The sequence below is a fragment of the Falco cherrug genome, chromosome 15, assembly GCF_023634085.1.
Source record: "Falco cherrug isolate bFalChe1 chromosome 15, bFalChe1.pri, whole genome shotgun sequence".
NCBI lineage: Eukaryota > Metazoa > Chordata > Aves > Falconiformes > Falconidae > Falco > Falco cherrug.
This window is the reverse complement of record NC_073711.1, coordinates 8,979,742-9,007,104: the sequence shown is the minus strand read 5'-3', so window position 1 is coordinate 9,007,104 and position 27,363 is coordinate 8,979,742. Positions and strand designations below refer to the sequence as shown.

At 44.9% G+C, this 27,363-nt stretch overlaps 1 protein-coding gene across 7 annotated transcripts in view; it reads left to right on the top strand.

The window, feature by feature from the left end:
* Window positions 1-27,363, top strand: part of PASD1 (PAS domain containing repressor 1) — a 113,100-nt gene that overhangs the window by 67,695 nt on the left and 18,042 nt on the right. For 5 of the 7 annotated variants that reach the window (XM_027799487.2, XM_055727138.1, XM_055727137.1 and 2 more), the window contains exons 2-11: window positions 13,009-13,100; window positions 14,587-14,643; window positions 16,044-16,198; window positions 16,980-17,071; window positions 18,901-18,990; window positions 20,055-20,175; window positions 21,378-21,491; window positions 22,155-22,273; window positions 23,101-23,183; window positions 26,937-27,043. In XM_027799487.2, the coding sequence (XP_027655288.2) occupies window positions 14,612-14,643; window positions 16,044-16,198; window positions 16,980-17,071; window positions 18,901-18,990; window positions 20,055-20,175; window positions 21,378-21,491; window positions 22,155-22,273; window positions 23,101-23,183; window positions 26,937-27,043 (913 nt within the window). In that variant the 5' untranslated portion in view covers window positions 13,009-13,100; window positions 14,587-14,611. Of the gene's footprint in view, window positions 1-13,008; window positions 13,101-14,586; window positions 14,644-14,945; window positions 15,042-16,043; window positions 16,199-16,979; window positions 17,072-18,900; window positions 18,991-20,054; window positions 20,176-21,377; window positions 21,492-22,154; window positions 22,274-23,100; window positions 23,184-26,936; window positions 27,044-27,363 lie in introns of those variants that run through there. The other 2 variants (XM_055727139.1, XM_027799490.2) reach the window with 2 other exon arrangements.

The window sequence follows — 27,363 nt, the reverse complement described above, 5'->3', positions numbered from 1 at the left end:
TCTTGGAAACGTTGGCTGTGCATAAGCAATAATTAGAGGAATGGCTTTCCTTTCTTGTATGTTTTGCGCTTCTCACTGGTTGAGAACAAAACTAAGCTAAATTGGAATAAACTTTAATGTTTAATCAGGATGGGTGTAATACTAATTTCAGGGATGTAGGAATTTTACTGCTCATCTTTTGCAGAAAGGCTGATGAGGGGATGAAAAGGAAGGGGGAAGTTAGCTTTTTCTCTCTGCCTAATTGAATGTTTTCCCTGCTTGAGTTTTGGCTTAACTATTGTATGGTTTGCTTGTGATTTTTAGGAGGCATGCACAAAAGCCGTGCATGAAAGGAGGAGGTTGGGAGTGCAGATGATATTTGCCTCTTGAACACAGTGTGAAATTCTGAGGAAACTGGGACTGCCAGCTAAAGGTCATGGGCATTTTTAACTTCTGCTGCTGGCTTCATACTACTGCGTAGATGTTTGTCAGGGATCTTGCTGGCCTTGGTGGTATTACATAGTCAGATTATCACAGAAACAAGCTCCCTTTGTACCCGTTCGTTTTTTATGCATGTACATTACAGTATGGTTCTTTCCATCGACTGGTTTTAATGTGTATTTTCTTGGTCAGCCTAATTTTGTTGTGTTAAATACAGTATGGACATTGTTGGTATATAGGTTTATGGTTTTAGGTGCTTTGGTCAGGAAAGCCCCAGGTAATAAATCCGTGTTTATTCTAATTCTGGAAAGCACAAATCCCACTGTTTTCACCCAAGAGTTACATAGATGGCTCAGAAAAGAAGCATGTGTCATTGGACCTGGCTAAATGAAGGGCCAAGCTCTTCAGTGCTCTTTTGAGTCTGTCCCAGGTGAGCTGCGATCTCACACTGCAGCCCTTTCAGCTGCTCTGGTCTCTTACTTGAAAAGCAGGGCCCGCAGATATCTATAGGTACAGCCTGCTGGCCTCAGCCACACAGGCAGCACTGCTCAGAGGATGGCAGTAGCCATTGCTGCTGCTGTTAACTTAGTCAAGGAGAGTTATCCTTCGAGAGAGATGGACCCGTGTATTTAATTTACTGGTGTGTTGGAGTCTTGATTTTGACTCACACTAGGAGGATTCTTAGTACCGGGCCACTGCAGATAGGAAATAAAGCATATTTTAAAATGTTCTGCATGCTTGTGCAAATGTAATCCTCAGACAGCATTTAGGTGTCCAGAAAAAAAAAAAAAAGTCCTTAATTTCAGGGTTACCCAGCCTGTGGGACATGACCAGTTCTGTGTCCTGCGTCCTTCCTCTGCTGTCAGCGAGAAATCCCTGCCGGTCCGCGCTGCAGTGGGTGACGAGGGACCGTGTGTTCTGCACCACTGGGCAGAGGGGCTAAAGAGACCACAGCCTCTTTGAGGGCATGGTAGCAGAAGTGTTGCTGTTTGATCCTTTCCCCCAAGCTTCTGTGTTTACTCAAATCTTTTCTTTGCATGAGTGTTATCTGGGAGGGACACATCTTTTCCGGTCTTAAATAGTTAAAAAAGAAAAGAAAAGAAAAACCAACCTCAAAGAGAATCCCCAAAGCAAGTGGACATTCAGTTGTGCTGAGTCACATTCTGTTATTGTGGCTGATTATCCAGCCAGCCATGCAAATAAACTGCAAGGGGAAAAAAAGTATGTGTGTGAATATCTCACCTACGACAGAATGAGGCCTTGGGTCTTTGTGCATAATATGTGTAACAATAACAACCTAGCATGAAAGTGTTACAGTGACTGACACATTTGCAGTCTAAAAAAGATAAGAAAGTAATAAGAGCGAGAGAGATCTGTGGATGTTTATCTTCTCTTTTCTTCTTTCTGAAGGAAAGTTTTGCTTTCTCATTATATTTCTGGTGCGTATCAGCGGCACCATGCAGGATGATGAATATGATTGCAGTTAATTGTTTAAATATTCTTTTATTCCTGAAGCTTTCAAAACAAATAACTGTCTTTTGAGTAGCTGGTTGAGAACTGATGTGGGCAAGATAGTCTAAAAGAGAATATTGAATGTGAAGTTAAAAGTGCCTCGGAGAAGACAGAGAGAAGTAGCAGGGGGTGTGTTTTAAAGAAAGAAAGAAAAACCGGTTTTATTGTTAACAATACCAGTAACATAAGTGGCAGCAGTTCTTCTTGAAAAAAATTTGTAAGCTTCAGTAGTTCAAATCCATCCTTGGTATAACAGTGATGGAATTACACGGGGGTCAACATCTTTTCTGGTGTCTGAGTCTTGTAGTGTTACTTAATGCAAATACTATGTTGCTTGACTTTGTCCAAAATGCATTTGCTGACTATATTTATCATCTGTCTTCTCCATAGTAAACAAGAAGAGACATCTGTGGAGAAGGTCTGGTAGCCACAGAAAATATTTTGCATCATGGCGTCTAACTCATTATGAGCTATTCTCAGCTCAAAGAGCTGTTCTTTAGGACAGCTGAAACACGAATGTGTATTTGGTGTTTGGGACCCTTTGCAACTGTATTATGTACTTGTAGCGCAGGAAGTAAAACACTGGGTGGAAAAGTGCCACTTCAAGACAACTGTGAGTGATTTTGGGAATTCTGAGTAATGAGATGAGTTTTCTCAAAGTAATGTCGAAGTCTAGCCCTTAGTCACACACTTGAAACAAGTGGGCTCAGACCTTATGAAAGGTGTTTACTTATTCAGCTTTAAGGCACAGGCCAAGAAATAACTTGATCGGATTAGCCAAGTTTGAATAGGAACAGCAGCAAATAGAATCAAATGAGTGTGAACAATGCTGCTGGGCTCTCTATTAGAAAAATATCTGCCAGCTGCCGTTGTAGAGTATAATCCTGCAAGATGCTGACGCCTCCGGTTCTCGTTGCCTGAGGGAGCTGGACCAGGGCACTTCAGGCGTGCGGCTCCCATTACTTACCTTAGTCAAACAATGGTTTTTCTCTGAAATCCTTTTCCCTGTTATATAAAGGCTGGTTCTTTTCTACCTCCTCTTCCTTGAAAGGCTCTTGACGCTTACAGGGACTGAGTGCGTGGCTGGTTATTCTCAGCTGCAAGATTACAGAGATGGCAGCGGTAAGGTCAGTGGGGCATGAACACAGCTCAGCTGGAGAGCAGATGTGAGCAGATCGTTTAAGGAAAGCAGCTGAAATTCTCAGAGCCAAATGGGGATAAGACAAATTTCGAAATGTAAGGGCTTTGTTTAAATTCCTTTTGACTTATGCGCACATTATACCTGGAATGCTTCGGAATTAAACACACCGAGAGGGTAAAGTTGTTTCTCATGCTTCAACTTGGGAGCATGAAGCCAAAGATGTAAAATGAGGTCAGTTAGCTCAGCTGCAGTGAATCCTTTGATATTCGTTTAATGGATAAGTAGATAAAACTCTAAGTAAGCTTGCATGGGAGACTTTGAATTTTAACTACTAAAGCTCTTTATAATTTTCTCACAGGTCCTTTTATGTAGATGGGACATGAGGAAGCAATTCCTTACCAAGAGGGTGGTCAAACACTGAACAGGCTTCCTAGAGTGGTGGTCGATGCCCCAAGCCTGTCAGCGTTTTGGATAATGTCCTTAATAACATGCTTTAACTTTTGGTCTGCCCTGAGGACAAGGTGATCGTCGTAGGTCCGTTCCAACTGAAATATTCTATTCTGTGGGGCAGTTGAACTGTTCGGACAGCTAGTGCTGTTCCACTTCTGCTGCAATGCCGCTGCAGGTCTCCTCAACCTGTTTTCTCATTTCTTCTGTCTCTGAACCTGAGGTGAGAGGTGGGCTGGCTCCAGGAAATTCATCATTTGGGTAGTCTTTGGGTTTGAGATTTGGGCTGAAGTCAAGAAGTTGAACTCTGGTGCTGAATTCTCCTCTGGCATAGGGAGGCTTTCAGTCTGGTTCAGACCTATCTCTAATCCCTTTGTCGTAGTATTTCCTTTTTTCGAATAGCTTCCTTATGTATTGAGTTCCAGAAATTCCAGGCTGGTGATACACATGGGAAACAGATTGCAACAGAGAGCAGATTAAATTACTCAGGTTTAGGATTACTGTGGCAGAACATTTTTTTCTTGGTGTTGTTTGAAAAGGGAGAAGAATCTTCCTTTTTTTTTATTTATAAGGAGTTTGAGATCAAATGACTCTGAGCTGCCCTTTCGTTGATTGGTCAGTGATCACTTGAAGAAAAAGTAACAAACTGGTTTTTTTTCTCCCCTCCTTCGTTTGAAAATCAGTTCCTACCAGTGCTGCGTATTTAAAGAAGTTCTAAGACTATAGTCTTACATGCTTCAGGAAGCTTATTTTAGGAGGGAAGACTTGACTGAATGCCAATAGACAGAGCTAATCATCAGGACATTTGGATTCACTTCTTAACTCTGCTGCGTGACCTTGGGTCAATGATTTAGGTCGAGCATTTCCAAAATATGCGTTATTTGTAGGTGCTTATGCTGGGTTTCAGTGTTACTGGAAATTAGGCTGTAACTGCATTTACTGTTTCAAATTCAGCTTCCCAAAACTGGGACACTGGTAAAAAGAGACAGAATTAAAATGTGTGCCCCTGTTTCCTCACTTGTACTACAAGGATGGATGACTGTTCATGGAGCGTGCTGAGGCTTCCCGATGTAAAAGCATTAAAGGAGAGAAAGGGTGGCAGCAAGCTGCTTGCAAAGCGTCAAAAAAGGAGACATTGTTCAGCAGGAATCAAAGGATGCTGAACAAGGTCCAGACTTCCAAGACTTCCCACTTTACCAGCCAAAGGGCTCCCCAGACCGTGCAGAGGACCAAGCGAATCTGAGGAAGCACAGAAGCGACAGAGCCAAGGCTGGCCGGCTGTCTGTAAGTGTCCAGCCCATCCAGCTGCTTTCCCGTGTGCTTCCCAGGAGGTACAGAGGAGCAGCTGAGTTGCTGTTTCTTGGAGGGGGGATCCAGGGATGTAGCGCTGAGTGTGGACGGGGCAGCGCAGCTGCAGCAAGTCGTGTGCTTCCAGGAGGCTCCGATTTGTGTCACATACGGTCAGTCTGTGCCTGCTGGAAAGGGGCAGACCTACCGTGCAGGTGTGGATCAACTATGCTAAACATATGGTCATGCAGTGGGAGAGTCCTGACAGTGTCGGGCTCCTTCTTCATTAAAGGACTAGGGAGCTGGAAGACTCTCCTTGCTTTCATGGATGATGAGAATGTGCATCACTGTCACGGGGGCATCCTGACTCCAAGATTGACTGTGGTCGCTATCGGACTTTGAAGTGAGCTGACACACATCTGTAGGGCAGTGGCCAGGGGAGTACTGTATATAGACAGAAGATGTTCAAGTTTGAGAGAAAATCCTCCAGCTCACAAATCGCTCCCACCATCTGCTGATCCTGCCATCTGTGAGCAGATGGACTTTGAAGCCGAGTCATGCACAGCGTTCTTCTCCTCACTGGAGCAGAGCACTTTGGAAGCATGGTCCTGGAGCCACCCAGGACCCACTGCTGACCCCGCTGAAAGCCCCTGCTTTCACAGTGCCAGGCAAGCAGCCCTTGAGCTTTGCATATATTTTTGCATTATGAGTTCAACCTCCAGCAGAAGCAAACATGAATCACAAGTGCTCATCTCCTCATCTGTACCATCCTCAGGCATCTGAAATGCATTTAATATGAGACTGAGAAGAAGAAACAAAGCAAAAAAAGTGTTGTTCCAGGAGAAAAAGAGAAGAGCTAAGGACATGAACTTACTATTGCCTCTTTCAATGAACTGGTAGTTGCTGGGGGTGTTCTCTTGCTGAGAAAACTAGAGGAGAAGGTAGTTAGTTTAATTAGCTAGCTGATTTTCTTTGTTGTCAAGTGATTACATTTATTCTGTGCACAGGGAAAGCACAAGGCTTAAAAGTAGGTACTTTAATGGCACGTAGACTTTACGTAGCTGTCTGCTTGGGATGAGTTTCACCCATAGAAGAGAAGAGGAATTACAAGAGGTATTTCAGGGTAACACATCCAAAAAGACAGCTTTGACATGTTTGTCCTAGTATCTGCATAGTTGCCAAAACAAAACCCGAAGCCGAAAAAGGACCCAGTGACCTCACTTAATGCCATAAATTCAGCTGATGCACGCCGTGTCCTCTCGGTGGGAGTAACGCACAGCACCTCCCAGGGAGAAGCTCCAGCTGGTGATCCCCGAGAAGAGAGCACGGGGCGTCAGGGTGCCCCGCACCCACGTTGTAGGCAGTTCTGCAGCAGGTGCAGAAGCTGATGCTGTCAAGTTAGCAGGGAGTGTTGGTTTCTTTTAAAAAAATGTTCCTAGCTGGTTTGCTCTGATCATGTTGGAACTGTGCTGAATGAAACCCTGAAATTAGCCAGCGTTTCAGCAGTGGGTTTATGATCAGATGCTGCCTGTGTTGTTGAAGCTGCAGATGCAATAGCTTTGGGAGGTTTTTTTAGCCTGTTAAGCCGCCCTTTTCATTGCTGAAATTTATTGGGTTAACCTTCCCACACACACCCCATCCTTTGTGATTTGCCAGAGAAGAGAATATGGTAGAAAGTGGCCTGAGGCATGAAGAGAGGGAGCTCTGCTCACCTTCCCTTTGCATGCACCCAGCAGGAATGGTTACTTAATTTCCAACCTCAGGAGGTGAGCAGTGCAGGAGTCATCCTGAATGTCACGATGGCTTTCCTTGGTAGAAATTGCTCTTGTGGGGTTTTTTTGTTTGTTTTTTGGTTTTTTTTTTTTTGCAAATGGCTCTGAAGTAAAATGTGTTTATTTATATGTGTGTTTATACACTCACCCCCACACACATGCATTTGCACCATCAGGATCAGCCATAAGCAGAAGCAGAGCTTTAAAGAGCACTCATATTTGCTGGAAATTGTGGAGAACATTCTGTTCAAAAGGCTGCTGACTGTTAGATTTCAATATTGCTGCCTTCTCTTTAGCTGTATGTGCCTTTCCTGGAAATAGTCCCATGAAAACACACATCTTGGTTTCTGCTGAAGGATTAACTGTGGACAACTGCCTTTGCTCTCATCCTACACATGGGAAAACTGTTATTATTTGAGGATGATTTGGTTCTGTGTCTGCCTGAATCAGGTGCGTTAAAGAATTGTTTGTAGGTTAAATATCATCACTTCATACTACAAAACACATTTACCTTTCCTGCAGTAACTTAATGGCTACAAATGAATACAGGTATTTATCCAAGACTGCAGAGGAAGTATTATTTGCATATGTGTTTTTATCCTACCCTGCTTGTGCCAGTAGAAGTACAGTTTGGTACCGCTTAGGGCTGTGAATCAGCAGTTCTGCCTTTTGCCATGTTTTGAGAGTTTTAAGGGGCTATTGGACAAATTGATAGAATTAATTAAATGCATGCCCTTATTGATACAGAAACCCTACAGCCATTTTAAATAATACTCTACAATGTTGTATCTTTACCCTGCAAGGTTCTGTAATTTGCTGGAACAGAACAAACTTGGCCATCTATTTTCTCCAGGATCTGACAAAAATCCTAGAGAACAAAATGTTCCAGTAATCATCATTTCTTTTCAAGTATCTGTTAGTTTTTAATTCTTTCCCCCTTTCTTTTGTCAGAAAACAGCATATCCTGGTTTAAAGAAAAAACAATAACCAAGCCAAAACCCAAAAAAACCCAACACACCACTTTTGTTCCTCTCAGTATCTTTCATTTCATTTCTGTGCTGAATCACAGTGTTCTGTTACAGCCTTTTTTATGGTGTAATTGTTTTGTATAATCCATTTTCTTTGGGCACCTCTTAGCTTCTGTCTGAAGCTGTTACCGCTATAATGAATGTAGTCATAAATCTGTCACAGGTAACAAGCTAAATTTAGAGCTCAATAAACCAGGGAAGAGTACGCTGTAGATAAGTGGGCGCATTGAGATGCAATAGTTACAGTGGTGGCACAAACAGTCCGCTTCGGGCAGATTAACAAAAGAGGACACAGAATATTTGGTTCCTTCAGCGATTCACCACTGTTACTCCTGTTCCAGTGAACAAAGATGTGTGAAGATACAGGTACAGTCATGGCGTGTCACCCTGCCTTGACACCCCAGAGTGAAGGGGTGTGTTAGCTGCAGGGATGAGTGTGCTGTGCTGGACCGTTTCCCTTGGCCACCCTGCAGCAGAGACGTAGGGTGAGAGATCTATAGAAGATGGAGCTGCACAGCTCTACCACTGAACTGGGGGGAATCCCAGTTCCTCTGAAGAAGCGAAGGGTCTGGAACTGGAATTAGGAGCTGTCAAGCAGGACAGGACCTGGTGCCTCTGGACCTGGACCGAGGTGGTATGGAAGCCAACCATGTTGAAGACCCCCATCTGATCCCCACCAGCGTGATCCCTAAGGCAGTGTGTCCCTAACCAGAATTTGGCAGTCGTGCATGCCCCAGGCCTGGGCAAGCCAAGAGTTCCCACAATTAAGTGGCTGATAGATTGTCAGTACTGTGATCATTTTTTTTTTTTTTTCTTTCGAGAAGAGGAAAGTGAAGAACATGGAGAAGAAAAAAGCAACAGGAAGATGAAGGCAGATGATAGAAGAAACAAGATGGAGAGAAACCACATTCAAGAAAGATCCAGTTCTCTGAATTGCAAACCAATGGATGTTAAGTAAGGGGGGATAAGCGAAAGAAGAGCAGGAGAGAGTGAAGGACAACAGAAGGCAAGACATGGCAAGGAAAGGAGAGGGTAAAACACAAGCAGAAAAAAAATTAAGCAAGTAGGTCAAGTAATGCAGAGATGCAACTCCTTTGCCACATCTGTTTTAGTCTTTGCATTTCCATGTCGTGCTTTCTCGCTGAGCTGTGAGGCAGCAGCGGCGAGGCAGTGCCCTGTGGGGTACCCGGGCAGAGGTAATGCTGTAGCCGTACAGAGCAGCTGCTGCTGCTATTGCCCGCTCGCTGTAGCCCAGAAATGTTTGTCCCAAAGGTGGGTATGTTTGCCATCGAGCCTGCTCAGTATGAGAGAAGGAGCTTTGCAGCAGAGGGCGGTGGGAGCCGCTGCTGTGGCTCTGCTCCATGCTCGGGGTGGCTGTGCGGGTGGCCGTGCGGCGGGCAGCACAGGACGGGCGGCAGGGCTTCGGTGCTCCGGCACGTGAACGGAGGTGCTGAGCACTTCTGTGCTAAACAGCTGTAACGATGCAGTGGCACTGGTTGGTTTTCCAAATGTCATTTGCATTAGCATCTTGTAATTGAATCAGTAGCGCTTTACTGAAGAGGTTAAATTCTGCCTTTTAAAAATTAAATCATCTGTTTAGCTGTCAGCCACAGTCATGCCCTCCTGTTTCCTCGAGAAGAATGAAACATTGGCATATTGGTATATAAGTCGCATGGCTGGAGGATGCATTAGCTCTCTTATTTATGACTGCATTGTGCCACAAAGTGCTGCCTCTTGTAATTGGGGGCTCTCTGATGAATGCATTGCATGTAAAATCTGTGGAATTATTAGCACAGCACGTTTCCATAATTAAAATATTTCCTACAGTATAGTTTTGAAGACTCTCTAACTGCTGTATGTTACTCAAATGCAAAATCTTATGGAAATTTAAATATGAGCACAACAAAGTTTTGATGCATAGATAATATTTTTAGTTAGACCAGTTGATATATTTAGGAAAAGCAATCAAATTAGATGGGTTCAGGGACCCTTTTTAGGTGACTGATGAAAGCTTTGTTTGTTGCTGATCACAAAGAAATGTGCAGCGTTACCTTCAAAGAGTGATCTTTGCCTTGCCATCAGTGACATAACCAAATAATTAAAATTAAAGCTATAATGATGCATTCATAGGAACTGTTGATTTCAGGGGATAGCCGTTACTAATGTGATGTTCCATTAAGAGTTGTCCAAAGGTAATGTTAATATTTTGATGACTTGCAGCAAAATTGTGAAAAGTTTGCACAGTTTTAGATAGCTCCTGAGGTCAGACAGTTCTGCAAAACAAAGAATTTTTAAAAAATGCCCTCTCCCATTCTTTCTTCAGTAAAAAATGTGCCAGAATATTGCAGATGACATGGAATAGTGCTTTAACTATTAGCTGTGTGTCTGAGAAGTCCATTTGTCTTGTTAAGGCTGTCATACTACATTACCCTTTCTGTAAACCTAGGAACAACTTCAAATGCTGTGATATTTGAAAAGTCTAAAATAAAATTTGCCCTTGAAATGCTGTGAGTGTTTTTTGAGACTCCCTGTACAAGGGAAGAAAAAATCTTTTCCCTTTACAGAGGGCATTAAGCAATGATGGATGTGCATTTCTTTGTGAGAAAGCTGATATTGCCTGCTGTAGGTGGGCTGAAAAACAAAGCTAGCAGCACTGACAAGTGTCCTCTCTCTTTACCTGCCCATAGAGTTTAGGATTCCTTCTCTCCAAGTGTTGCAGGAGAGGATTTTCAGGAGGCAATAAATAAATTTTGATCCCCCTGGTTAATACAGTTAAGGTCAAAGAGGTTCTATCTGGAGCTATTTAAAATACTCTTAACATGCAGACATACTGCTGTCAGTAGTGCTAAGTGCCTTATCTTGCTGAGGAGTGTATACAACCCTTATGAAACTATTCTTAAGTATTCTGGTTACTATCTTTAGCTCTGGCTCATAACAAGACAAAAAGCACTTAGCTAAATGTAGTCCTGAAGTGCTTAATCCAGTTAAGAATATTTTGTCCTTAGGTGTCTTCTACTAAGACTTCTTGTAGCTCGCCGTACTGCTGCATCATGCAAAAAGCCTTATCTGTGTATTTGGGCCTCTGAATTCTTTTATGGCCGTTTATTCTGTTAGAGCCTCGAAGTCTGGTGTAGGCTGAGGACATCTCTCACGTTCTTTAGGGGTGTCCTCTTGGGACAGACCGGGGAAGCCTCATTCCTCTGCCCCTGGCAGCTTACATCAGCCGTACTGCTGCGGAATGGGATACCTGCTGCTAGAGACTGGAGAATCCAGGCTTCGTTTCCCAATTTAGACTTGGTGAGCATTAGCTGGGCTGCTGTCTCTAGCCGTGACCCAACAGCTTCTCTCAACCTATGGCTGTTCAGGCTGGCTGGGAGGGCAGCCACACGGACAAGGCAGAAAACCTGTCAGGCTTCCTGGAAGTTTCCAGTTGTTAAACAACCTGTGGGCAAGGCACTGTGAAGGTTTCTGCATAAGGCTTTGCGCTCAAAGCTGAGGGAAAATCCTTCTGTTTGTTTTTGGGTGGGGTTTTTTTTTTCATACTTAAGCCTGTATACAAAAAATGGTTCCTGAAAAATTGTGGTAAATCTGTTTTGTGTATTCACATGCATTCTTTATAATTTAACCCATCACTTAAAAAAAAAAAAGTATCTTTATACCAACTCCGAAATTTTATTTCTCTTTGTATCAATCTCCGAAATGATTACAAGTTAGCAAAACTTCTGTATGGGTCATTCTTCTAGAGGAAAAACAACTGTATGATTTTGATAAAACAGCACTGACTGCTGAGCAGCAGTGACCAAGATAAGCACCTCGGTTCTGTGATAGCTCAATAGGGTAACAAATAAGATCACATGCTCCTTTTGAACCAGGATAATAGCTTGTAACTTGACTAGCGTATGACGACTGTGAGAACAGAAGCATAGCAGGTCCACCATGTTTAAACTTGCTGCGCACGTGTTGTTTTCAGTTGCAGCTTTGCTGAGGGTATTGGGGGTTGCGTGAGATTTTCCCTGGAAGGTCATGTTCCAAACTGAAAATGATCCCTTCATCCCAACTGCACTTTTTACCTGGTTCACTTACCACTGAAACACAGGAGGTGTTTTAGATGTTCCTCTTGTACTTCTGTGGCAGGAGGTCTTGCAGGTAGCATCTATATTACTGTTCATGATGACTGTATCACACTTTCTTTGAGCCGATTTTTTTGAGCAAGTGGACTGACATAATTTCATTTAGCTGCAATGAGCAGGAATTTGGCCCGTTGTCTCGTGTTGCTCACATAATCCTCCCCTGCAGAGCACTCGCACTGTATCAGTGGCTGGGATCTGTGTTGCTTGTGGTGCTTAGCAGCAGCCCCTACCCTGTCCCAGCTACCCTTTCCAACATGCATGCCTGATGGGGGTCTCTTGCAGTGGTTCTTCAGCCACCTTCTTGTGTTTCCTTCCCTTAGAGGTGTTTTCATGAGCTGGAGAAATGAACTCTTGCCAGTCCTTTAGATGGCAAAACTGTGGGGCTGTGTTTGCTCGTTCACCGAGGTTACAAATGTGGAACCCCTGGTAGTGGCCACGAGCTTTTTGCAGTCTCTTGAGCTAATGTTGGAACTCGTGGTAACAGGAGAAACAGCCATGAACCTGGGCTCAAGGTGGGAAGGTGACTTCAAGGGCATTAAAAGCTTGGTAGATTTGGAAGCCCAGCACTTGGCTATTGTTGAAGATATTACTGTCAGTCATGCACAGTCCGGTTGCATCAGGGTCCTTCCTGGGAGTGAGACTCGTCTGAAGCCAAGTGAGTTTCAACAGCGATGGTTTCAGAGAGATTAGCACGGTGGTGTAGGTGTAGTCAGGAGTTCAGGGTGTTCGTTAGTCACCATTTCAGCTGCACACAGAAAGGAGAGGTGTGTGTCCCGTCAGTAGCAAAGCTGAATGGGAGGCTTGAAATCCATCCACAGGTGGGTGGTTGTGGCTTGCGCTGGCTCTAGCTGATCGTGTTCATCTCAAAGGAGGTTTTTGGTTGCAGGATGGGATAGGTGAAGTATGGGTCATACTCGCTGGTTTTCATAGCACGCATGCCAGGTAAACTGTCATACTTTGGAAGGACTCTGGAGTGGCCCCAAGGTAGGAGGGCCATTCCTCCAGCTGGCTGGGCCACAAGGCTTTTTGGACATGAGTGGTCAAGGTGGCTTCCCAGCTGCTTCTGTGGCTGCAGGTGGTGCCGACGGAGCCAAGAGCCCTGGAACGTGGTTCGGCTTCTGTTCCCAGAGGCTTTGCTGAGCTTTCACCAGTTATACTTAAGCATATTTCTACTTTATGGTGGTAGACTTTTTCAGCTTGAAGTGATTGCTGCTCTCTAGGCTAAGTCTTGCCTGCAACTGTGTCTTAACTGGATTTGCTTTTCCTTCCAGGATTAATTTTTCTCTGTCTATATTTACATGGTGATAAGAAGTGCTAATCCCACTCCGTCAGTCTGGACTGATGAATCTGAGGAATAGAACAGGTAATTTCTAATTTGGCTTGTAGCTTTCAGTGACTCAAGCAGTGAGAACCACTCCCCCCCCCCCATGAAGTGCATTCATATTTTGGGACAAAAGAAATCATACAGTTTCTTCTACTCAGGTCACCTGCAGGGAGGGAGACCCTTGTCCCGGAGCAGGAAAGGAAGGGTAAATTTTTGTAGCTTTTACCACGAGCAGCATCTTTGACTTCCTCTTGGTTGTGGGTGGTTTTATTTTGTGTTACTTTTACAGCCACCAAGTTGAGCTTGGAGTAGTCTCAAAGCAGGGAAAAACATTTGGATATACCCCCTGAAAAATGCCCCTTGGGTGCAGGGTGGGGTGGGAGGGTTTTGCCAGTGAAAGTGCTCGCTAGAGGTGGAGGCAGGTTGGTGCTGATGCTGGGGACGGGTGCAGTTACCTCTTTGTTCCTGAGTGGGATGCAACCCAGCAGAGCTGACCCAAGTGAGGCGGTGTGGAATGATGGTAGCTGGCTTGCCTGCACCTGCCTGGCTCCCTGTCCCTCGGGCTTAGCCCTCTGAGTCACAGAAGGCAAGTCACCAGTGAAGGAGTTACCCTCGTGCTGAAGTTTCCATCATTTCAGAGCCTGAGTGTACCGTGTCCTTACTGGGAGTTGTTGCCAACGGCTCTCCTTACCTGTGCTGCAGGAACAGTTGAGGTAAAGACAGCAGCCCACGATGACTGTTCTGTTGCAGGAAGGTGTAGAATTCCAGGAACCCCGGTCACATTCCCCTTTTTTTTTCCCTGGTTACTGCCAGGTGAGGGAGTTTTAACTTGAAGTCTCTTGGATATGACCCCCCACGGCAGGACGCAGCTCGGATGATGTGAGCCCACCAGTGCAAGCAGCAGTCATTGGCTGCAGGATGCTTTGGATAAACCTGTCTGTCGTATCATCTCTTAGATGTCCTGATAGTACCCTGCTGTTGCCTAATACTAATCCTTTGGGGGATTAGCACAGTTTCCTTCTTCCTTCTATGCCCTTCCACTGGGAAAGAAATCTCAGATGCTTTTCAAGCATTGCAATACTTGAAATCAACCAGCAGCCTATTTAATTGCCCAAAACACAACCAGGTGCAGTGCTGCCTGGTACAGGCATCTGAGTCAAATCGGCCCTCACATTTGCAGGGGAGATGCTGATTCCTGTGCAGAGTTCAGTGCTTCAGCAGGGTTCGCCAGGCTGTGGCAGAGGGGAGTGCAGAGGCAGGTTGAGGGGCTGCTGGTTCTTAGCTCTTCCACTCTCAAGTTGCACCTATTGTAGCTCTGTGTTTGGGTCTACAGCAACGGTTTCACTTCTCAAGCCTCAGCAGCTGATGGAACAAGCGAAATACTATGTAACAAGAGTGGAGTTTGGAAAAGGGAAGGTTGAAACATCCAGGAGATCAGAAAGTACAGACCAGTTAGCTCCATTCTGACATCCTCAAGGAAATCAGGGAATATGTCTCAGTAAGTACTCCTCTCTTTTCCTTCCAGAGCCCTGTGTCGTGTAAACGAACTGATGGATGAAGATGAGAAGGACAGGGCAAAGAGGTATGAAGCGATGCACAGAGCACTGAGAGTAATAGCGTTCCTGGGGGAGAATTGTAAATGCTGTGCTGTCCAGTGCTTGAAAAAGTACTTGGGACTACTGCTGTCTGAGGCAAAACCCCCGTGCAATTTACAGGCTGTGTATAGTGGACCACAAACAGTGTAATTAAGCCACCATTTTCAAGCTTCTCGTAGTGTGTTTGACCACCCCTACGATGGGTTAATCAGCTGAGTGGTCCTTAAATGACTTTGTTGTGCCGTCAGAATCTTATGTTATCCCATGGCTATTTATTATCTTGATGCAGGACTCCCGACCTGTGATTTTATTGGCATCATGCAGTGCTGCCCACCTCTGGTAGAGTTCCCCATGAAACTTAGAGAGCAGTCCTGCTTTAGCACAGGTATGGGTTAGTCTCCCTTCAGAGAAGCGTTTGGCTCAGTTCTAATGAGTCATCGTACAGGAGTGCCAAACCAGAGATGGCTGTGAACGTAGATGCTGGATCTGAGAACCTCCAAATGCCAATCTGGATATGAATGGAAATGCTTTCTGCATACCGCGCTCGGTCTAGATCACCGGAAGCATGTATCGTCATGAATACGCTTGTAAAGAAAATTAATTACTGCTGGAAGAGGTTGTATGAAAATAGGGTTATCTCAGATATGAGCATTGGAAAGAACAATTTGGAAGAACCTGAATGGATTTGCTTTCTCCTTTATTATTTTTAATGGAGGGGAAAACCCTAATAAAACATTCTTAAATTGTATTAATGCAAGCTGGAAACTAACCTGTGGTTTCTGCAGTCAGACTCTTTAACATTGCCGGTTTCACAGATCATGGCAGAAGATTTTCAAAACAGATACAAGAGCATGTGCTTGACTTTATTCTGCAGTCAAGTTGTCTCTAAACAGTATTGTCTCTTGAAAAGCTCCTTTTGCAAGTACAAATCAGGGAATAAGGAATCTTTTGCATTTTGACCTTTATGTGTGTGTGGTGTGTGTGCACTAACTGCAAAACAAAACTACATAAAAATGAGATGGGCAAAATGTGAGCATGTAGATGCCAGGACTTCTTTCACTGGAGAAAAAGGACAACCTTTGCCCTGTTGTCAGTGGTTTTGAAACAAAGGGAACTGGCACTGAAATGTACATAAGGATATGGTCTTGCTCAAATGAGCGTAAATTGTGTTTGTTGCCCCCAGGTGTTCCTTGCTGACGGTGAGCTCAGTTCTGCTGCAAGGCTCTGAGCACCAGCAAGGCACTCACACCCAAGCCTGTTCTAAAGGAATGAGTAGTCCCAGCAGAGTTTAGATTCGTACCTTTAAAGTGTTTTGCTGGGGCAGGACCATGTACCTCTCCCTGGGTCGGTTGTTTTACTTAGTGGCATTTATGTTTCTGTCACCCAGGGCATCACGCAACAAATCTGAAAAGAAAAGGAGAGACCAGTTCAATGTCCTCATTAAAGAGCTTTGCACGATGCTGCAGGGCCACGGTCACCCTCTCAAGATGGACAAGTCCACAATACTGCAGAGGACCATTGACTTCTTACAGAAACAGAAAGGTACTGGAGGGTGCTGGGCTGCCCCTGTTGAAGGCCCTGGCTCTGCCATCTGCCCAGCAGCCGGGTTCCACTCAGAAGATGAAAATTGTTTTTCCCAAGCATCTAAGACCTCCGGAGAGGACTTGAGCCGAAGTGTGAGGCAGAATAAGGCACAGCAGTTGGCCTTGGGAAACAAGCTGGGTTTGAATACAGTGCTGATCGCTTAAACGCAGATATGCTTGAAAAGATGCAGCGCTACGTGCTTTTTAATGTAGTGGCTTCACTCCGTGTCCCTCGCTGGCCTCCCCATCCCCTGGCATGTTTACATGCTCTCAGACAGAGCCCGATGGAGGAGATCTGAGGAACAGTACGCACTGGGAAAGCCAGGGGAAAGGGGGCTCTGTGCCCTGTTCCCAGGTCTCCAGGGGTAGGAGGTGGCTGGTGCAGCCTGTCCGGCTGCCTGAGCACTACCATGAGCCTTCCTGAAACAGCTCCAGGGGTGCAGACACCCTCTGCTCACAGTGATGCTCAGCTACTCTGAAATTAGCCCACTGACCTTAATTTTTGGAGGATTTCTTCAGACCACCCAAAATGCCTCTTCTTCCTTTTCTTGATTTCTAATGCATTTGTGTTGTGATGGGATAGAAAATGACTGTTGCATACAAGAAGGCTTTGTGTGGAGAATGATCTGAGGATGATTCCTCTGAAAGCCTCTTAAAAGAAATCTAGTGTTACTTGAAAATGAAAAAAAAAAATTCAACTAGCATGAGTCATGTTGCTTTTTTGATGTTTTCTCTTTAAGAAATCACAGCACAGACAGAAGCCTGTGAGATTAGACAAGACTGGAAGCCTTCATTTCTTAGCAACGAGGAGTTCACCCAGTTGATGTTAGAGGTAAGAAGAAATTAAAGCTGCATAGATTAGTGAGAAGTAATCAGTTCATTGGAGTAGTTCAGAGATATAGTTCCTTTTCACCTGTCGGTCCCAATGTTAATGATTTCTACTTTGCTGGCACATGTAATACAAACCTGACAGAGACCAGTGTTGTGCTAAATGCTTTGCTGACCCAGAATTAAAAACATGGTTGCTTCCCTTTAAAGATAAACAGCTTTTCATTTAGGAATGAAGACCATTTTGGCCCAGATTTGGCCTGGTGAGAGAGGAAAAAGAGAATTGTCCTCAGAAGAGCCACTAGAGCTAGCAGTTTCAGCAAAAACTTGAAAGGACCTGAAAAAAAGCAGAGCAGCTCTCTGCCTCCCACATCCCCCAGCCAGGCAGCGTTTACCTTGCTGCTGCTCAGTCTGCAGTGCTGCACGTGTGATGGGAACACTGTATCTTTTGCTTGGATTGTCTTTAAGTGCATCCAGGAGAGCAGCTCTGATACTGTCACCTCTAAAATGCTTAGCTGATCAAGAAGCACCCCACGAGCCTACAGTTTTCCTTTCTTATGGACGTGGCTTTGGGTTTGTGCTGCACGCTGCTCTGACGAGGACATCTCCTGCCCTGCGTGGGCAGCCGTTGCTCTTTGCCCCACCAAAATAAGGGTGTATGCTGGGCTGAGCTGGGAGGTGCTGCAGTGTCTTAGTTATTCCTTTTCATCAGGATGTCGTGACTCACCTCCCTGGAAAAGTATGTTCATTTTTTCTGGGAATTTCTCTCACCAAACAAGCTAGTTTGTTCCAGCTGAACCAAAACAAATTCCCCCCTTAGAAGAGTGAGGGGGGGAGGGAGAGAGAGCCCTTTAATAACTGTTGGCTTGCTGGACTATGTTGGGCTGTTGGCCAGCTTACTTAAAATCAGTGTTTTTTTCCAGAGAGGGCTTTTTTTCAGCAAAGTATGACGGTGAGGTGGGGGAGATGGGCAATGCTGCATTGTTGGCTCCCTCCAGAGCTGCAGAGCAGCCTAACCATGCCGTTAGAAGAGCTGGCTTTATGCATGGTGCTGTCTAGAGATTAAACCTCCCAGATCTTGGTAAGTGTTAGAGAAGAATAGGGACAGACACTGGGTCAGTGGTACGAGATGTGAAGAACAGGGAGAACACCCGAAGAGGAAAGCACGTGCTGTGACTTAAAAGGGACAGAGAACTTTGACTCCGGGACAGAGAACTTTGACTCCGGGACAGAAACCGTTGTGAAAAAGAAAGGGGAAACAAAACAGGCTTTAAAATTGTCACAAAACAGGCTTTAAAATTGTTGTGTCAGTAGCCTAACAAATGAGAGCTTTAAGCAGAATAAATAAGGCTTTAAATCTTGTCTGTATTGTCCATAAATTTCTAAAAATACAGCACTGTATATTTTTTCTCTCTCTGCCTATCCATCCATCCACAGTGCTGGGTTTGCCATGATGATATCTAACATCTCCTTACACACCGAATTGGTTAACTATTGTGTAATTCAGAACACATAATGAAGTGACTGAAGTCAGTAGGATTGTGTGGGTGTAGAAATTCTTATCACCACTGTCTTGCTTCATGTTAAATAAACACTCACTGGGTGAAAAATACAAGTCAATTCAATATTAATGAGCAAATAATATAAGAAGAATGTTGAATTAGACAGTATGTGTAATTTTTATTTTTCCACACTGAAGTATCATTTCCATAATTGATATATGTTAGTTTTAGGCTGTTAGAAGAATCACAAAGAATAAATTGGCCGTTTATACTTTAAGTTGGTCCCTTGCATAATTTTTTTTTCTTTTTTTTGCCTGCCTTTCATCGTTAGGCACTAGATGGCTTTCTCATTGCTCTTACCACTGATGGGATTATTATTTATGTATCTGACAGTGTTTCATCTCTGCTCGGACACTTACCGGTAAGTTCTGAGAGTGCAATGTGTTGAAGAATTGTTCCCCTGCCTTAACGCAGGGCTGGGGGTTGGGTTTGACCAGCCAAAGAGGCAACTGACTGTGGGTGGGGGATAAACCAACAAACTGTTAGGGAGTTTCTTAAGCTCTGTCGGGGTCTGTGAGTTAGCTAAAAAATAAACCCTATGCAAAATCACTGTACTCGTAGCTCATCACTTGGCTGCACATCGGAAGGATGGCCTGGGTGGTATTTATCCCACTAGGTATATGGAAAATCTCATGCTTGTGAAATCTGTGCATGCTGAAGCTCTTCTCAGATAATTTAAAGATTATTTCAGGGCTGAATCTATGCTTTTCTAATGACATTGAGTGTTTCTATTTTGAGCTTACGGTCTTCCGTAACAAGTATGTGGCCTCAGAGTTAGCTGTTGGGTGCAGAAATTTCTGCTAGCCCTTCAAAAGCATTTTTTGTTTTTATCTGGTGCCAAGCCTGAGGCACCAGTGATGCTTTATGAGGGCAAATTTCAGCATGCAGTTAACCTGGCTGAATATGCTGGTGTGCAAAGAAACAAATACATGCTGACATTTTGGTAGAACCCCTTCAGTCAGGATGTGTGGGTTGATCAGCACTGAAACGCTTGCAGGTTGAGCTGATTTTGCCAGATGTTCAGTCTAGAAGACAAATGGAGGATGTGAGGAGGAGCCCTCGCACTTCTGTGTTGTGCTTCTGAAGGGATGTTTCAAATTTTCGCTTTGATGTGATACTTCTCATCACGTTGTATTCCTGTGGTACCAGTTTCTTCTCCAGCTTGCATCTGGCTGAACTGAAGGGCAGCCTCTGGGACCCATTCAGCCTTTTGCAAATAGATAGGAACCCCAAGGTAAAATAACCCAAGGGTTATACTCTGCCCTAGATCCTATATTCTGATCCTAGATCTGCAGATTAACTGGGCTTCCTTGTCTTAAGCATCCGTGCTAGACCGGCAGCGTCTGTGCTCTGTTGTGTGATGAAAAAGTGTGTGGTTGTGTCAGGCTGTAATGCTGAACATGACAAAGCATTCTTTTGTATCAGTCAGATTTGGTGGACCAAAATATATTAAACTTTCTGCCTGAGCGGGAGCAGAGCGAGGTGTACAAGCTCCTTTCTCCGCATGTGCTCATGACAGATCCTGTTGCAGCTGATTTTCTAAACGGTAAGCTCTGCTCTTGTCTTGTTGGTCAGGGAAATTTGCCAAAGGCAAACAGCTCCCAGGGGAGTGTGCACAGGGCTCTCCAGCTATTTCATTCTCCTGCCTGCCACTTTGGTTTTGCCGCAGTTAATATTTTGGGTTTTTCATGCAGCACATTAGATGATGTTCCTACATGCTTCCAGTACTTGGTCTTTGATTTGGATGGTCTTTGCTTTACTGTCCGCTTTGCACCCTGGGACGCTGAAGTTGCCCTCATTAGGTGTTTTTGCCAGGGCAGGATGCTGAACTGAGCCTGTGGAAGGAGTGAGGGGCTTGGGGGAAGGAAAAAGGGTAGGAGAAATCCTGAAGGGTTTGGCAGAGTCTTTGTTCCTTAGGAAGCTTGCATGTCTCAGGAGACCTGGGAAACCCTACATGTAATTTAATCAACAGCCTTCCTATCTGAACAGTCCAGCTGGATCTCTACTGCCGGCTGCCACCCACCCCCAAAATGTCCCTTTCCCCCAGAAAAGATCTCCAGCACTGGAGTGGGAAGCAGCGTCTTCCCAATGCTCACGTTTCACCAAGCCTGTGTTAGGACCCTCCTTTCCCAGTGGATTTGCTGTGGCCGAGTGCTAGCCTCCCCTCTCTTCTGCCCCACAAGTGTCAATGGGAACCGGGCAGCCCTCGTGCTGGTGCTCTGCCCTGGGGCTGGTTTCCCTCCGGCTGAAGACCACATGGTCTAACACGGAGTTCAGACCTCAGGCAGAAAACCGAATAAGAGCTTGGCGCTGTGCCCTCTGCCGTTAATGAAGAAGCTTAGGGGGGGACTTCAGAGGCCTTTGGATCTGAGTCCTAACGAGTGGTGCCAGCACAGAGTGCTGCAGCATCACCTAGCAGCTTCGCATGGAATCCTGCATGCGTGGAGTCAGGGGAAAATACTGCAGACCGATACTGCCAGGGCTTCACGCCCTGTGCAGTGGGGTAGCTGCAAAGCTGTGGGAGAAAGGATAAGAATGCATTTCCTTAAGCAGAACCAGCTGATCGTTGCTCCTAGCAGTTCTATGTTTACTTTTGGGTATCAAGGGCATAGCAGCAGGGTGTGCTCCGACACCCCAGCAGCAGGGTTGGTTGGTATAAGCACCTAGAGAGACTCAATAGATGGAGTGTGCTGAAGTGCAGATGTGCAGTAACACTGTGTATGTCTCCCTTTCTTTCTCTCATTTCAGTGGAAAAACAAATAGAGTTTTGCTGCCATTTAGCAAGAGGCAGCTTAGATCCAAATGAACCCCTGATGTATGAATATGTGAAATTTGTAGTGGATTTTAAATATTTTACTCATGGTAAGTTACTGCTCCAGCCTACCTTTACCTCTCTGCCTCTCTCCTTTAAATCGTGCGTTGATCTGGAGCCTCCTAAAGGCCTGGTTTCAGCTGAAAAGTGCCCTGTAACCAGCAGGGATGGAATGAGCTGTGGATAAGTTGGAGATATTTTCCATATAGAAGTGGTGGGGAGGCTTCGGGTCAGAAGAGTGCACTCTTCTGTGTGCTGTGATTAAAGAAGCGGTAACAGATTGATCCTACCTCTATTTGACCCCTGCCAATTGTAAAGCAGCCTACTTAGTCAAATAACCAGTAAAATATGCTATTCTGCTTCACGCATGGCAATCCAATGGCACTTTTTAAAGAACAAATTGTTTGAGAAACCTGTAAAATCTTGAATCTTGCAAATGTTGAGCTGGAGGAGGGCTGACACGGAGACTGTAGCTGCACAGTGTGAGCTGTCTTACGAAGCTTCCCTGCAAGCCAGGGGTAGCTGGTTACAGCTGTTTAACTCGGACCCTAAAGGGTCATGCTTTGAATAACATCAGCATGTATCAGCGTGGCATCACCTTGTGGGTAGGAGGAGTTTGTTGCTTGGGTTTCATCAGCCGTCATACCTGTCTTAACATGAAAAGAAAACTCTCCTTCCTCTTCTTCTTAAATAAACTGTCTGGTTGTGTCTAGTGCCTACACCCTCCTGTAATGGCTTTGAGTCAGCTATTGCACGAGCTTTCAGGTCAGCCACGGAAGAGCAGATTTGCCTCGTAGCCACTGTTCGTCTCGTCACACCACAGTTCTTAAAGGTGAGAGCTCTGCCACTGCCTCCTCCCTGTTGCGCGGGGGTCGGCTGGTGCGCAGTGGTGGAGCTGCCACCGGTACCGTGCGCCACGGGCTGGGCTGGTGCAAGGGGATTCAGCAGCACCGATGGTTTGTGCCGGGGGTTGGTGAAGGAGAGAGGCCGCTGCTGCATTTGGGGAGTGGGAGATGACACGCATTTTGGAAGGACAAGATGTAAAGTGGGAGTTGCTTTTGAGAGGAGGTGGTCGTGTGATGGGGTGCCCGACGCGCCTCTGCATGGTGACCAGCTAAACTGCTTGGAACGTTGCAGCCTTTAAAGAAATACATCCCACCACACCTTTATGTAAGACCACCCACATCTTGAAATCCCATGTTTCGTGGACGTGTTGTGCTGGTCTGTAAGCACCCTGTGGCACGGCGCAGTAACAGGGATAACGGCCACAGGTGCCCCTTGCTGAAGAGAGCATTAGCCAGCTCAGTTTGGGGCTGGAGCTGGGACTGTCATCCATCCTCAGATAGGAACATCTGCAAAAAGCTGGGGAACTTTGCCTACAGACTGCGAGATGAGGCGCTCGGACTGTTAATCCTAGCTCTGAAATTCAGTCCAGTCTAAATTATTTAGCCACTTTTCATCAGTTTATGCATCTATAAAACAAGGCTTATACGTTCCTTAGAGGAAAATAAGTCAAGTACTTTACAATTAATTTTTTTTAAAAAATACATATTGTGCTAGGGTTCATTATAACAAGAAGGTGCATCCTTGGTCCTCAATCAAGGGCTCCTTTTGTCATTTCACAGAATAAAACGTCTCAATGTGCCAACTGTTTTGCAGGAGCTCTGCAATGTTGAAGAGCCATGCGAAGAATTTACATCGAGGCATAGTTTGGAATGGAAGTTTTTATTCTTGGACCACAGGTGAGAAATTTGGGTTTAGTCACTGAAGAATAAACAAACTGTCATGTAAAAATTGAAAACTTTGTGTAGCTATTGCCTAAGATCCCAAGCACAATAGCTCTAATTAAATGCAAGTAAGTAACAGTGCTCTGAACTTACTTACTAGGCATCCTTTAATGCCTCTTTTCCATGTTTTAGACAAGTGAGAAACCATATAAAATGGTGGAAAAATGTGTAGAAAAGTGTCTTAACTCCACCAAGCTATTAAGACATTGAAACTGAGAAGTGTGGGTCCTGTTCCCTGTATTAGTTTAGCTCCTGTGTTTTCCAGCCACAGCTTCTAGGAAACCTTCTAAATCTTTTGCCATTTCAATAAACTTTTGATTTTCACCTTGAGAAATTATGGAATTTATAAAACTGAAAGAAAAGCAGTGGATTAGATTATTTAATTGCAGATTTGTTTTTGACAATGCCGTGCGATGGGCTGAGATTCAGCTTGGTAAATGAAACAGACTGGAACCACTTTATTTATTAAGCTGATTAATATAGGATTCATTTTCTTCAAAAGAAGCTGGAGGTTTTTGTTCACTCTTTGACTTCTCTGTATTTGACATGTATGCATAAGCACATTGCAAAATCCTACCCTTTCAATTATTCCTCCCTTTGCGAGCTGTGCAAAGGTAGTCATTATTGGAAACAGGAGACTAATAAATAAGGCTGTAGGGGAAAAAAATATCTGGGAGGAAAAGACCAATATAGCATCTGCACATTTCGAGCAAGAAAGAGAGAGTGCAAATATAAATTAGTAATAACTTGCATTTATATAGTAAACAAGATGTGTACGTCACTCATCCTACCTTGAGGCATGGAGGAGCTGACCCTGAGACAGCCCTGCGGCTAATGCTGTGTGGATTGGGACTTACTGTTCATGTGGTCGAGATCTTGCTGGAGTGACTTTGTTAGCAATAACGCACATTTTCGGAATCAGGTGATTAATTTTAAGATTCGTAAAAGAACCCTAAGCCCTTGCATCGCTGTCTGATGAAGTGAGCTGGTTTTCCAAAGGGCTGTGTCCCAGCAGCTCCTGTGAATAAGGTGAGCGAGAGCTGCTTTGAAATCTATCAAAGAGTCTTTTGATGAATCTGGGTTATGACTCAGAGAGGAATCTCTCTGTGCTGGGTATTTGCAGCCACTTCAGTCCCACTGATATCCCCGTGGAGGAAACTATTGTTACTGAGAGTAAATGTAGCTGGTGCAGATGCTGAGGCAGAGTTTGTGACAGCCCAGATGCAAGCAGTGAGCCCCGACTCAAGAATGAGGATCGTGTGGGTCGTCTCGTTTAATCGCCGGTTCAGACCTCTCTCTGGTGCAGTCTGCAGGATGCTGCGAAATGTTGTCGGGTGTTTTGCTGTTTCTTGCTTACTTGTGTGGGCTGACGCCGCCTGACGCTGAGGTGTGCCAGCAGCGGGGGCAGAGGGTGCCCAGCAGCAGCTGGAATCAGGACCTTTGCTAGCGTGACCACAACGTAAATTAGAGTTGGGACAGATAATGCAGACAGCACCCCATAGGTCTGGATAAACATTAGAAAACCAGGAAAAATCTGCATTCTGAGTCTACATGTAAATATGTGTAGAGGAAGAAAAACCTGTCAACTTTGATAACTATTTCTCTACTGCGCTGTGGTCCTCTCCCTATTTTTCCATTTCATTTATTGAAAGACAGCACTTGAAAGGCTGAAGACTGTGTGTTCCCGTTTGCACAGCGAGCCTCAAGGCTGGCACTTGCAGAACCATTTAGAAGTGCCCGGTGTGCCAGAGCAAGGCAGCTCCTTGTCAAATGACAGACGAGGAGCATTTTGCGGTTGCTTTCTCATTTAAAGAATTCTGGCAAAAGTCAGGAAAGCATAATGCTTTCCTCATCAGCTTAAATGCTTATCTGATGTGCATCTGAAAGACATTATTGTCTTGAATATAAGCATGTCATTAAAGATAGGAGAGACACTGGCACGTTCAGCCAAAGAGACGGCAAGGAAGGATACTTTAATAAATACACGTATTATCATCAATAAGAGAAATCTGGGTCAGATGAGGAAAAAGAACACAGTGCTCTGAAAAGTTATTTGACTGAATAAAGCTATATTGTGGTGGAGCCCACTGTGTACTAAGGGCACTGTGTGAGAGCGTGGAGGGGTGGCTCTTGCAGCCAGCCCTTGTGCCAGGGTTCGGGAGCTCCTGCTCAGACCTTGATCCTCCTGGGCTGCTGCTGAGCGGATCCCTGGCTGTCCTTCCTTTTCCCCCTTTTCCCATTTGGTGCCAGACTGCCTGCAGTCGTGGGGCAGAGGGCGGTTATACACCCGTCTGGGCTCTCCTTAGCTGAATAATCTATGCCCATCACATCTCTCAAGAGTATAAATGTGGAGCTGGGTTGCTCAACCAAGACAGGAGAACTTCCCACGTCAATATCCAGAAGACCCAAGACCGATCCATCCAAACGAGATGTATTTACACTTAAGTAATTTTTTGCTTATATTCTTGGCCACTTTATGGCATTCACCTTCCTTAATTAAATATTTTTTTGCTCATATTCTTGGCCGCTGTATGGCATTCACCTTCCTTAAGAGGGTCACTCGACACATGGAACGAAGGGCACTCCTGGTAGGCAGTGACGCCTTCAGCCTGCCCCGGCTTTGAATCATTAACCGTGTCACTCACACACCGAGGGCTTATTCCCGAGGAACACACGGAACCTGGCAGGTGAGCCTCATGCTATCAGCACATCCAGTAGCCAAAACAAATAGGTGGAGCCAGACTAGCGCAGGTCCTGCCTCGCCAAGTGAGTGCCCTGCTTGAATTCCTGCAAGCAGGAGTGTACTTGAGTGCCAGGGGACAGAAGGTGGCATGTCGGTACAGGGAGCATAGGAAAAAATAGTGGGGTCTGCCTCATGTTTTAAGTGCTGTTTCATGATCATAAGATGTTAGGCTTCAGTGAAGGCTGTGCAGAAGCTCAGTGTTGTTAGGACACCTACCTAAAAAAAAATAATAATCTCATATTTTGCCTAGAAAATGGAAAATCTGGAATTGACAGCAGAATAGTGATGTAAGTCATTGCAATGTGCCTATCTAAATACTTCAGCAATTCCTTCTCTACCTACCATAGAAATAACAGCCCTTAAAATCAGCCCCATGCCTATTCTTATCTTTACTACCAGCATAGAAATTTTATTTTTTTTTGTTATCATTTCCCAAGCTTTTCCATGGGAACAATTACTTTTTCTTGTACCCAGGCTGGTCCTGACACACATTGCAGCTTCCCACTTACTCTTTCTTCTACAGTTACTACCCAGATGACATTTACATCCAACCTACTGGATAATTTTACTCGAGCTCTGAGTTATTATGCACATTAACAGCCATAGCGTTTCTCAAGCTGTGTGTCTCACAAGCATGCTTAATGAATTGAGTCACTTGCGTACGTACATGCCTTTCTCTACACCCACATAATGAATAGGCTATGAAACAGTAAACACACACCTTTTCATTTTCTCATTTTTTACCTCTCCCTTGCTGGTTTGGTTTTTTTGGTGGTGGTTTGTTTTTTTTTTTTTTCTTTTGCTGGTGTATGAAAATACGTCACTGCTTATATGAAGATCTGCTCCTGATTTTCCTGCCAAGTGAATGTATGAGCTGGTTTTGTTTGCTAGTATCGCAGTGTATCTGCCAGGATGTCAGAGCATCAGGTTTTGTGCTCACTCCCTGCCCTTTGCTTCCCTTCTAGGGCTCCACCTATTATAGGATATTTACCCTTTGAGGTTCTGGGAACGTCAGGGTATGATTACTACCACGCAGATGACCTGGAGCTTCTTGCTAGGTGCCATGAACACTGTAAGTTGCTCTCCTTCTGCAGCGTGCCTGTCCTTGATCTCATTTGTCACTTGTGCAAAACCTTTTACTGTTGTCGCAGAAGGTATCTTCATCTGGGGCACGAGGGAATTCTCTCTTCCCATGACAAACTGCTCTAGCTGGTGCTTACCCGGGAGGTTGAATCCCTGCAGAATTCACTCAGACCAGTAACTGTTTGTGCAGGTTTCCCAAATCGGCAGATACCCTGTCTGAGCCCAGGTTGGCTGAGAATGAAATGAGATGAATAGGTGGGAAGTCAGAACTTTCCACCCGCTGCTCCCGGTTCCTGAGGGCAGCCCCAA